Source organism: Muntiacus reevesi, chromosome 8 (genome assembly GCF_963930625.1).
Source record: "Muntiacus reevesi chromosome 8, mMunRee1.1, whole genome shotgun sequence".
Classification (NCBI taxonomy): Eukaryota; Metazoa; Chordata; class Mammalia; order Artiodactyla; family Cervidae; genus Muntiacus; species Muntiacus reevesi.
The window spans coordinates 48622252-48635769 of NC_089256.1; the positions used below are offsets into that span (position 1 = coordinate 48622252).

General features: G+C 36.4%; 1 protein-coding gene across 1 annotated transcript in view; it reads right to left on the reverse strand.

The window, feature by feature from the left end:
• OSBPL11 (oxysterol binding protein like 11) overlaps positions 1-13518 on the reverse strand; it is an 88923-nt gene that overhangs the window by 33203 nt on the left and 42202 nt on the right. The window contains exons 6-8 of the mRNA XM_065943098.1: positions 12017-12218; positions 9668-9813; positions 2009-2149 (exon numbers count right to left, since the gene is read on the reverse strand). Coding sequence (XP_065799170.1) covers positions 2009-2149; positions 9668-9813; positions 12017-12218 — 489 coding nt within the window. The remainder of the gene's footprint in view (positions 1-2008; positions 2150-9667; positions 9814-12016; positions 12219-13518) is intronic.

A 13518-nucleotide genomic window follows, 5' to 3' on the forward strand; every position in this document is an offset into this window, starting at 1 on the left:
AAATTAAAAACTATACGTCAGTGCTTCTCAAACTTTAATGCATATATACATATTTCCTGAAACGCAGATTCTGTTTCTCTAACTTTGAGACTGGGGCCAAGATTATACATTTCTAACAAGTTCTCAGGTGATGGTGATGATACTGACTTTCAGATTTATTTCTTCTTTCAGTTATAAGGCATAACTGACAAATAAAACCATAAGTTATTTAAAGTATACATTGTAATGATTTGATATATACATATATAGTGAAAGGGGGCTTCCCTGGTAGCTCAGCTGGTAAAGAATTGACCTGCAGTGCAGGAGATCCTGGTTTGATTCCTGGGTTAGGAAGTTCCCCTGAAGATGGGTAGGCTACCCACTCCAGTCATTCTTGGGCTTCCCTGGTGACTGAGATGGTAAAGAATCTGCCTGCAATGTGGGAAACCTGGGTTCAATCTCTGGTTAGGAAGATCCCCTGGAGGAGGGCATGGCAACCCAGTCCAGTATTCTTGCCTGGAGAATCCCCATGGACAGAGGAGCCTTGCAGGCTACAGTCCATGGGGTCGCAGAGAGTTGGACGCGACTGAGCATAAGCACAGCACACAGTAAAAGGACTCCCACCATCAAATTAATTCAGGCCACATTTTTAAAGTAGCAAGCCTGCAGACCAGGGGTATGCAAACTATGGCCTTCAGGTCAAATCTGGCTTCCTGTTTGTGTAATATAGTTTTGCTGAAATACACCCAATCCAAAATATTGGGTTGGCCAAAGGGTTTGTTCTGTAAGGTGTTAGCCAGAAAAACCCAAATGAACTTTTTGGTCAACCCAGTATTATCCACAGCTGCTTTTACACTTCACAGGCTGGGTTGAATACTGTTGATCCTTAAACAATATGGGTTTGAAATGCAGGTCAAAATACATGGATTTTTTTCCCAATAAATATACAAAAATATACATGCAGAACATCATGTGCAAGACTTGTATTGAGGTGGATAGTCTACACTTACACAGGCTTAAGAGGAGTAATACATAATATAAAATGAATATGTTAGTTTTCTTACTGTTTCATAACTGCTTTCAAAGAACTATATTACCATAACTATCATACCTCTCTCATACTGCAAGAAACTGTATTATCACAGGTATGTGGGATTTTTAAAAAATGTAATGTTTCCTATATCATGAATATGACTGTAATACCTTATGTCACAAAAATTTTATAACAATTTCTTCATTAGTATATAGGCTAGGCTACCATGAAGTTTACTGCACTAGGATACAATAAAACAATCATGTTGCTGCTTCATCATTATCAATGCATAAATTATTATACCTGTAAATAAACATGAATGTTTTTCACGTTCATTTTTGATGTCTAGTATTAGTAACACATATAAACAAAAGTTGTGCTGAGTATTTATGTTATTGGTAAGGCTCCCAGAAAATAAATTAGTAGATAAGTTTTGAGAGAATCAAAAATTATATGAGGATTATCAACTGCACGAGGGGCTGGTGTCCCTAACTCCTATATATATAGTTACAACTATATATCAACTATATATATGTAACCATATATATAGTTAGAACTATGTATCAACTATAGTTACAACAGAGATCTATGCCCACATAGCAAAAAACATCTACTATCTGATCCTTTACAGAAAATGTTTGCTGACCTCTGGTTACAGAGAATACCTAAAATGTACTATCAAACATAGGAAGTAAGAATAAAGCAGAAGGATCAATGACTTTAATGGTTTTACGGGATTAAATCCTTTTCTTTACATTTTCCAATTCTGTATCCCAATGGACTCTTATTTTGCACAGAAACAAGATTACAGGTCTTTAGTTGCCATGTGACTTAATCTGCACCAAAAAAACCATCACATTTTTAATGAAAATAAGAAATGCTGATCAAGAGAAAAAGAAACCAACTCATAAAGATTAAAAAGCCCTGACAGCATTAACAATTATAGGTACAGTCCTGACCAAATGATCTTCATAGACTGTCTATCCCATTACTTACTCTTGTTAAGTCCATGCCCAGCTTGAGCTGTGATAAGAGATGTAGGATAACACTGCGTTGCTCTTCCACAGCTCCCAGATCATCCTCCTTATTGTCACAAGTATCCTCCACCTCATCGTCTGCATTTATTTCTTCAGGTTCCTTGATGCAAAATAAAGCAAAAGTCTGTTGTTACAAGTGCGTATTAATATGCACTAAGAATAAAAGTATAAACATCAGATGAAGACATATTAGGCCTAAACAAAACTGAGAGCAGACAAAAATCTTTCTGAAAATACAACTTACATCATTTGGCCATGGAATAGATTTCCTTCAATGAACGCATTATCACTGACATTGAACATACTGTTGTTTTGTCATAAGCATCACACATAAAATACATATATTTTGTGAAAATAGGATTTTTCAGGAAGAGTGAAAAAATGTCTCATCTGAAACTTAAGCTTTGAAGGCTTTCTCCACCTGCCTAGGGACCCTACTACTATCTATAATTCAAGATGCTTTGAGAATTAAACATTTGCCCTATTTTTAAGCTTACACTGTAAAAGTAAAATTTTAAAGTGACTGTACATATCCAGTCTAACTTCTGTAATCTGTATTTAGATATTTACTCATCCTTGGAATTGTCAGGAAGAAACTTTGGGGATGAAGAAAATTCTAGGTGCAGGTATGGAAACCCTGTAGTTGGTCATGCAGACCACAAAAGGTTCTCTACACAGTTTTTCAATCAATCAATAAAACAACCCCTAGAAAAGCCAAAAATGTTTACCCTCCTCTTAGAAAGGTCTTAGCTCCAAATAACTGCTTAAAAGAACTCTAATTTCATTTCCTTTTTAAAATTAAATTTATTCATTAATTTTGGCTGTGCTGAGTCTTTGTTGCTGCACATGGGCTTTCTTTAGTTGTGGCAAGAGGAGGTTACCCTCTATTTGTGGTACACGAGTTTCTCATTTCAGTGTCTTATCTTGTTCCAGAGCACAGGCTCAAGAGGACGTGGGCTTCAGCAGTTGCAGCTCGCTGGCTCAGTAGGTGCAGCTCACTGGCTCAGTAGTTGTGGCACAAAGGCTTATTAACTGGCCCTGTGGCATGTGGAATCTTCCTGGACCAGGGATCAAACTTGTGTTCCCTGTATTGGTAGATGGATTCTTTACCACTGGACTGACCACCGGGCAAGTCAGAGAAATCTAATTTCTTATTTTTATTTAAACAACAAGTAACAGTTTCAAATCCCAAAATTCTAAACAATCTTATTGGATGTCACTTTTCATGTTTATGTGGGGATGGAATACGATCTTTCTCAGGAGTACCTCTTTTCATTACCTTTGTGCAAGAGAGCTTTCATGAGTATATTATCTTTGCTAATGTGTTAAAATTTAAGTTATGAGGGTTTTAAAAAAGAAATGATTCTCTTAATGTCTCTGCCTTTAATTTTCTCTTCCCATAAGCAAATCCTATCAAACAAGAAGCCCATCTGTTCTCTAGCTAGACAAAGAAAATCAACCCTAATCAGGCAAAAAACCAAGAACTTAATATTATTAAAATATTAAAAACAAAATACAAAACATGGTGATAGAGATGAAAAATAAAGAATTTCTGGTCATTCTTTTGCCTTTGTTCTGCTTTTTTCTTCTTCCCTTCTATCATCACTTCTATCAATAAAGTCTTTATTAGCTCAAATTCTGATAAATCAATTAATAGTCCAGTTCAGAAAGCAAAGAACTAAAGAGCCTCTTGATGAAAGTGAAAGAGGAGAGTGAAAAAGTTGGCTTAAAACTCAACATTCAGAAAACGAAGATCATGGCATCCAGTCCCATCACTTTATGGCAAATAGATGGGGAAACAATGGAAACTGCCAGACTTTATTTTTTGGGCCTCCAAAATCACTGCAAATGGTGACTGCAGCCATGAAATTAAAAGATGCTTGCTCCTTGGGAGAAAAGCTATGACCAACCTAGACAGCATATTAAAAAGAAGAGACATTACTCTGCCAACAAAGGTTCATCTAGTCAAAGGTATGGTTTTTCCAGTGTCACACATGTGGATGTGAGAGTTGGACTATAAAGAAAGCTGAATGCCGAAGAATTGGAACTTTTGAACTGTGGTGTTGGAGAAGACTCTTTAGAGTCCTTTGGACTGCAAGGAGATCAAACCAATCAATCCTAAAGGAAATCAGTCCTGAATATTCTTTGGAAGGACTGATGCTGAAGCAGATCCCAATACTCTGGCCACCTGAAGTGAAGAACTGACTCACTGGAAAAAACCCTGATGCTGGGAAAGACTGAAGGCAGGAGAAGGGGATGATATGGCTGGACGGCATCACCAATTCAACGGACATGAGTTTGAGCGAGCTTCAGGAGTTGGTGACAGACAGGGAAGCCTGGTGTGACACAGTCCATGGGGTCACAAAGAGACAGACATGACGAGCAACTGAACTGAACTGAACTGAGTCCAATTCATTTTTTCAGAGACCAAATACACCAACTGTTTGTATATACCACAATTATTTGTTTTCATGACCTTAAGGAGAGATTCCCAAAGGCAAATTTCTCAATTTCCCTTTCCTATGGCTAGTAAGTCTGTCAGGAAGTACCTCCTGTAATCCATCTTAAGTCAGTTGCATAATATAGTTTAAATATATTTGTGAACGTACACTCATTATAAATCAGAGGGAAAAGATGATCATTCCTCTTTCTATACACAATACCAAATATAACAATTTTTCATTTGAGAAATGTTGAGGGGGAAAATACAGATCTTGATTAAATAATGTCCTTCAGCTTCTGAAAGGTACTATTACATTTGAGGTCAGAACCTAGGACACAGATTAATAACACAAATATAGCCTTAATATTATTATACACAATTATACACAAAGTTTATTGTGCAGTTAACTCTAATGAAAATAGTATTAAACTAAAGAGATAAAACAAATTTGATAGAAAAGCTAAAGAACATATTTTTGTTATCTTTATAAAAATAGTCAAACCACTTAATAAAATAGAAAAAAAAAGAATTCCATTCATGAATAAATACTGATTCTAAAGTGTAATATGAATGGAAGATTCTGGAAGCTCTCTTTTCTTTTTGAAACGCCTCTTCTTAGAGATCATACATTTCTTAAAGATAAGTTTAAAAAAAAAAGCATTACCAAAATTCAAACAAACTGCTCAAATGTATAAAATCCCTACAAACTCAGAATGACTAGTAAATGCAGTGACAAAAGCAGCTGAGTTTCTAGGAATTCATAATATCTGGCGATTGCATGGCAAAGGGAAATTCCACAAAACTCATACCAACCCCATTTTTTGTCTTCCTGATTTCTGACTTGGGCACTAAGAAACTGTGGGCTTCATTCTAGTCTCTAGCGTTTATCTTCTCTATCACCTGACAGCAACATTTCCACCACTGTAATACATGTTTTCAGCCTGCATTGACACTTCTATTCCAAAAAAGGCATATGTGAAATTTTCAAACAATTCAGGTCTATTCTTGTATGCTTGAAAGTGAAAGTTGCTCAGTTGTGTCTGACTCTTTGTGACCCCATGGACTATACAGTCCATGGAATTCTCCAGGCCAGAATATTGGAGTGGGTAGCCTTTCCCTTCTCCAGGGGATCTTCCCAACTCAGGGATCAAACCCAGGTTTCCCGCCAGGTTGACCGCATTGCAGTCAGATTCTTTACCAGCTGAGCCACCAGGAAAGCTTGAGTGGAGTCTAAAATCTTTTGTTAATTGAACAAAAAGAATCTATGCACTTAAAGAGTTTTTTCTGCTTGCACTGGGTCATACACTAGGCTACTCATTTCAGAAAGTTTAGAAATTCAACAATCCTCTCCCCCACATCTCTTGTGTCTCATCTCTACCATATATCTCTATCCTGATCTCCAACATGTTTTGTATTCTCATTTAGAAGAATGAAAATGTGGAGTGTATGACCTATTGTTTATAATTTTTCACAAAAAATTATAGTCCTGATCTCTGCAAAGCTTTGGTTTCATCATTTCCAAACTGTTTTTCATGTACATTAACAATCATACATCCTCTTCCCACATAAAATTCAACATGTTTATAAACTACACTAAACCTTCTCTTAAAAAGCTTTCTTTCTAATTTTGCTAGGTTTGTGAATGGGACCCTAATTTTAATCTCAATTTTAGACTGAGATTAAATCAATCAAAAACTTGGAAGACATTTGTTACCCAACCCTATATCCAGTCAATCACAAGTTCAACTGATTTTTCATTTGAAATGCACATTCCCTGTTCATGTCTTCATTCCTACTTCCACAGACTTCTATCCACACTTCAATTACAAGTCATATGATATACCAATCTTTTTATACATTTTGCATCCCTTCTCACGCTCATGATCTCAATATCTGTCACATTAAGACTAAAGTTTTCCAGAATGGGGAATACATGTAAATCCATGGCTGATTCATGTCAGTGTATGACAAAAACCACTACAATATCGTAAAGTAATTAGCCTCCAACTAATAAAAATAAATGGGGAAAAAAAAAAGACTAAAGTTTTCTGCCTGAGTTTACACTGTATTCTGTGCAGCAGTACTCCAGGAATAATCATTCCACAAAGAACACGACATGAATGGCCATTCGGATTTGTAAAATCCAACGACCCTGGGGTCATTTTCCATAAACTAGGTGCTCTGCTAAATTTACTTTATCTTAATAACAACTTATAATGTATTATTACCCCTACTTTACAAACGAGAAAGTTAAGCATGATTAATGAGTTGGCCCACATATTAGGAGATGACAGGACCTGGGTTCAACATCATCAGGCAAGCCTTCCCCACAGTAAGCTCAGTTCAGTTCAGTCACTCAGTTGTGTCCGACTCTTTGCCATCCCACGAACTGCAGCATGCCAGGCCTCGTGTCCATCACCAACTCGTGGAGTTTACCCAAACCCATGTCCATAGAGTGGGTGATGCCATTCAACCATCTCAACCTCTGTCGTCCCCTTCTACTCCTGCCCTCAATCTTTCCCGGCATCAGGGTCTTTTCAAATGAGTCAGCTCTTCGCATCAGGCGGCCAAAGTACTGGAGTTTCAGCTTCAACATCAGTCCTTCTAATGAATATTCAGGACTGATTTCCTTTAGGATGGACTGGTTGGATCTCCTTGCAGTCCAAGGGACTCTCAAGAGTCTTCTCCAACACCACAGTTCAAAAGCATCAATTCTTCTGCACTCAGCTTTCTTTATAGTCCAACTCTCACATTCATACATGACCACTGGAAAAACCAAAGCCCTGACTAGACGGACCTTTGTTGACAAAGTAATGCCTCTGCTTTTCAATATGCTATTTAGGTTGGCCATAACTTTCCTTCCAAGGAGTAAGCGTCTTTTAATTTCATGGTTGCAATCACCATCTGCAATGATTCTGGAGCCCAGAAAAATAAAATCAGTCACTATTTCCCCATCTATTTCCCATGAAGTGATGGGACTAGATGCCATGAGCTTAGTTTTTTGAATGTTGAGCTTTCAGCCAACTTTTTCACTCTCTTCTTTCACTTTCATCAAGAGGCTCTTTAGTTCTTCTTCACTGTCTGCCATAAGAGTAGTATCATCTGCGTATCTGAGATTATTGATATTTCTCCCGGCAATCTTGATTCCAGCTTGTGCTTCTTCCAGCCCAGCGTTTCTCATGATGTACTCTGCATATAAGTTAAATAAGCAGGGTGACAATATACAGCCTTGACGTACTCCTTTTCCTATTTGGAACCAGTCTGCTGTTCCATGTCCACTTCTAACTGTTGCTTCCTGACCTGCATACAGGTTTCTCAAGAGGCAGGTCAGGTGGTCTGGTATTCCCATCACTTTCAGAATTTTCCACAGTTTATTGTGATCCACACAGTCAAGGCTTTGGCATAGGCAATAAAGCAGAAACAGATGTTTTTCTAGAACTCTCTTGCTTTTTTGATGATCCATCGGATGTTGGCAATTTTTGATCTCTGGTTCCTCTGCCTTTTCTAAAACCAGCTTGAATATCTGGAAGTTCATGGTTCATGTATTGCTGAAGCCTGGCTTGGAGAATTTTGAGCATTACTTTACTAGTGTGTGAGATGAATGCAATTGCGCGGTAGTTTGAGCATTCTTTGGCATTGCACTTCTTTGGGATTGGAATGAAAACTGACCTTTTCCAGTCCTGTGGCCACTATTGAGTTTTCCAAATTTGCTGGCATATTGAGTGCAGCACTTTCACAGCATCATCTTTCAGGGGCTGAAATAGCTCAAGTGAAATTCCATCACCTCCACTGGCTTTGTTCGTAGTGATGCTTCCTAAGGCCCACTTGACCTCACATTCCAGGATGTCTGGCTCTAGGTGAGTGATCACACCATCGTGATTATCTGGGTTGTGAAGATCTTTTTTGTACAGTTCTTCTGTGTATTCTTACCACCTCTTCTTAATATCTTCTGCTTCTGTTAGGTCCCTACCATTTCTGGCCTTTATCGAGCCCATCTTTTTTAGAGCCTCACAGTAATTGGGGACTCTAAATGATTTTAAGTCTCTCCAGTGAAAGAACTGTCTTCTATTTTTGTGTCTCCTCTAACTCTTAACATTGGAACTTTTCATATACTAAGATAACTTAATGAATACTTACTAACTGCGTGACTCCACAAATGAATTAGTTAAGAAACTGTAAGAACAAGAGGCTTTTCCCTCCTCCTCCCCCGCCCTCGGCCGGCCTGCCTCACTGAGCCAGACCTCTGCCCGCTGTGGGAGTCCCTGTGGTATGTTTCTTTCAAGGAGCAACTTACTAACATACACATAGCCAGAAACCACGCCTTACTCCTGACTCAAAAACTTTAGTTGGCAATAACTTAAGAAATAAGCTAAATAAAGGGGAGAAAAAAAATAAAACAGTATACAAAATGATACAGCATTATTTATAAGAACAAAAAAAAATAACAACCTAGACATTCAATAGCCTACTTCACCCTTTAAAAATTTTAATTATATAGCTCAGAATAACATATAAAAACACTTATGAGAAGTATCAAGTAAAAAGAGCTTAAAACAAAACTATCTATGTAATTATGGTAACCATAAAAATAAAAGATGTAAACTCAAGAGGCAAAAAAACAGTATGATATGTTACAGAGGTAGAACTAAGAATAGAAGAGAGCCCTGTTTAGCTTCTGGGAAATGTGTAACGAACATTACTTTACAAAAATATTAAATGCATAAGACTGTGTGTTATTTTAAGTAGACTAACACTTTTAAAAATTGGTGTGGTACAGTGCTTACTATCAAAAAAAACCTTAACAGTAAACTTTTAAATTTAGAAACTTAATAGCAAACACCTACTAAATAATGTTAAATTAAGAAATCTATGAGATAAATACCATGCAAATAATCTTCCATTAGAAAAGCTGTTTTCCAGAAAAAGAAAAACATGTAAATTTTAAATACATTTATATAAAGCAAAAGTAAACTGAAACTAAGAAGGACACATAATTTAACCTGGAAACACAATATGTGCAAGTTTTACACAATAGAGCCCTTCCAAAGCCAATGCAGTTCAAAGTAGAACAACACTTAGAGTGAGCTCTCTGAGTATGCACATCCTGACAATGAAAAGGTGCTTTTCAGCGATTCCAAATTTTTACTCCAAAACTGTATTTTCGTATTACCTTACCCTTGCTAATAGTCCAGATTCTGCAACACACTGCTCTTCTGGGACTGCCACTGGCTTACTTTGCTCAGTTGCAAAGGGTTGGTCGGCTCCATTTTTATAGTGGTTTGATAATGGTATCTTTGGTTCTAACCATTCGATTGTCGTTCCTGATGAAGTAAGAGAAAACTTTCGCTGAAACTTGCTCATAATCTGGAAAGTTCAGCAAATGTGGATTTTATTAAACGATTGTGTTTTGCATCTACAAGGCTAAAAGCAATTCAGCCAGTTAAGAGACTCTGCAAGACAGCGACTTGTATCTCATTAGCATGAGCATGCCGATTGGTTATTTAACAACAGAGCAACCTGCAACTTGAAATCAGATACCACTTAAGTGAATCAACCCTGAATAGGAGTGAACTCACTTCCTGGGCAAATCTGTGAATCTAAGTGTATTCTCACCCCAATAGTTGACCTTTCTGCATGAATCTTGACCCTCTAGTGATAAGCACTATGCAGTTAGACTTGAGGGAATCACAATTATAGGAACTGCCTGGGATTGTGAAACAGTAAAATCTACTTCAATTTGGGGTTGAACCTTATTCTCAGTACCAATTTTCTAACCAATCAAGATAATTCCACAATCTAATTTAAGAATTGCAGGTGCATGTCATGTTTTTTCTCCAATCATATAAAAAGGCTCCATATACTTTTAAACTGAAAGGTTCTTCTACTGAATAAATAATAGCTGACCTAATGAAAGACAGTGGTCACATTTAGAGACTTGTCATCTTCTCAGTTAATGACTCAAATGTCTCTTATTACCCTCAACTAGTTTAACAAAGTGGATTCTATGCCTAATCAATAATGGAAAATGTTCCATTTGATTTCAGAGGCTGATTTAGGTTTCACAGAAGCTTGGTTATACAGTGTTACATTAAGGGATACTCAGACTACTATACCAGAAATTTAAAAGGAGTATGGAATTTACTTAGTCTATAACAAAATCCTAGACTTCAGTAGAGGAATAAATTACAAAGTACCTATGAGGCTACCAGAACATCTTGCCTTGGCACTTAGTTCAGATTCATTGAGGGGGATTCACAATTGGGGGAATGCCCTGGATAAGTTCATGGGGCCTGTTTCAAAATTTCAAAGAAATGAAAGCTCTTTGTTCCTACCTTGATATGTTTATTTTTAATATCAGCATCTAGATTCCCCTACTTCTTGAAATAGGATGCACATAAACACTGAATTTAAGAGATTTAAGAGATTATTCACAGATAAATCATAACAAAATTCTTTATCAAACAAATCGTCTGGTCTCAGGGTCCTTCTAGATCAGTTCTTTCTAAAATATCTTTCTTTCACAAGCAAGAGGAGTTCATTGAATAAGAAAACAATGAGTGTTGGGAAATACTAAGTTACTACTATTAATTCATTGTGATGGGGATGGGGAAATTGGGGTAATGTTGTTAAAGGGTACAGACTTGCAACTAGAAGATGAATAAGTCCTGGAGATCTAATATACAGCACAGTGAATGGAGTCAACAGTACTACAGTAAATATTTCAAAGTTGCTAAGAGACTAGATCCTAAATGTTCTCATTACAGAACAGGGAATTCCTTAGTTCCAAAGGGGCAGAGAAAAAAAGAAAGGACAATTATGTGATATGATTGGGACATTAGTTAACACTCTGGTGGCATATAAATATATAAATGTATTAAATCAACACTTTAAACTTGCATGTCAATTATATACAATGTCATTTTATATGTACTATATGTCAGTTATATCTCAATTTTTAAATGAGTTTATTAATCTCATTTAATAGAAAATTTCATTTTTTGTTATTGAATAACAAATAATGCAATAACAGTTCTTTCCAATAAAATAATTTCAACAAATAGGTGCTCTCAAATACTAGATGTATATCTTATTTTCCAAACTGAAAGGTAACTGATAGACTTTTATATATATGTATCTCAACACAGAAATAGTGACTAGTGGACTAAAGCAACCAAGGAATGATTCCAATGTTTCTACTTTGATTGACTGGATAGAGTAATACCATCAACTTCAACAGAAATACAGAAGACATGAATTTTTAATTCAGTTTTTGACAAGTTTAATTTGAGGTCTCTAAAGGAATATTTAATTATATGAGACCTAAAATGGTTTTAGATATGAAAAAGGACACAGTAAAAGAGACTTTGTGTAACATTAGTACGATAATAAAAGCCAAGAGGCTAGCTGGTTTTCTATTTGTCTTGCTTTGATTAAGATTTTCTTGAGCAGAATTACAAAGAATGCAGTTATTATTTCCATGTTTTGACCTGTAACGTTCAGTCCTACCTTTAAGCAATAACTTACCTGAAGGCAATGAGCCCTTCTGATGTGATGCATGCTGTAACTGGAGAATATGAAAGCAGTCATTTAAGCAGTTCATAGTTGCCATGGAAGTAGCCTTGAGCATTAAGAGATCCTGGTCCAAGGAACTAAGATGGCCAGAAGCAGGAAGGCATTCAATTCCTCTAATTAAGTCTCTTTGTTGTCCTTCAGCATGAGACATCATCTAAGGAAAATAACAATTCCATGTTTCTCACTCAATCTCTGTATAGCATGTATACATATAGTTGCCACTTTAATCACCATATTCTGTACAACATGTAACATATAATTGTCATTTTTAGGATATATTTAGCCTAGAAATCTATTTTAAATTTGTTTGGCTATTCCCAATAAGCATTTAATAGTGCTACTCAAAAGATGATAACACATAAGTAAATCTCCAACATATGCTGACTAAAAAGAAGCCATACCCAGAGAAGCACATATTTCATTCAGTTCAGAAATTTCAAACACAGGCACAATAAATCTTTGGTTTATAGGTGAGGAAACCTCTACACATTAGAAGTCAGGATAGTGAAGAGAGTATAATGATGAAGAGGCATCAGAGGGTCCTCTAGGGTACTGGTAATATTTAATTTTTTGATCCAGGAGGTAGTTACATTAAAATTACAAGATGCACACTTATATATCAGGTTCTTTCATACAAGGATACATGCTTAGAAGGTTAATTAAGAACTGGGATGGAGACCAAGGGAAGGGGGCCAAACAGATCCATTAGGTTTACCACTGGTCTAATGAAAAGAACTTCCATGATTAAACAGAACAGAAAGCCAGATAAGAAATTATAGACAAAATTCTACAATTAGTTGATACATAAGCCCCAGATTTTCAGAGACAATCCCCATTCATGCTTAGAGTCCTGCTGTAATTATGTCTAAATCTGTTACAGCTTGAAGGCCAAGTTATATACTTACCCTATTTCTTCATTTTACAAGAACTTCTTGGCATGAAAATTAGAAATGGGATGTTTATAATATGACTCTTTTGCATCTCCCACTGGTCTAGGGGTTCTAACTATAATCATTCTTCTCTGCTTCTAGCAATGTTATAAGCAAATACTAAGTTTTATACTTGTCAGATTTCTTAAACAAGTCACAAGTGCTAGTAATGCTGAGGGAAAAAATTACTACTCAAGTATATCTGAACCAAGATGAGTTTATTACTTTCCAGGCAAGGGAAAAATATCCTTCCAGAATAAATCAAACAGCTAATCTTATGTAAACTTCCTGGGGATATACAACATTCAAGGATGGGTTGACTTTACAACAAAAGTAATAGCATGGAGGAAGTATGGCCTTTAGGGACTGTCTAACATTCGGAAGGAAGCATATTCAAACAGAGTTGTTAATGATTGAAGTGAGTTGGTTAAACAGGCTCCACGTTACTTGCTAATAGATTCAATCTAGAGCCAAACAAGAGATTATTTTTCACTTTCTTTTTTGAACTCAAGAGAATACAACTTC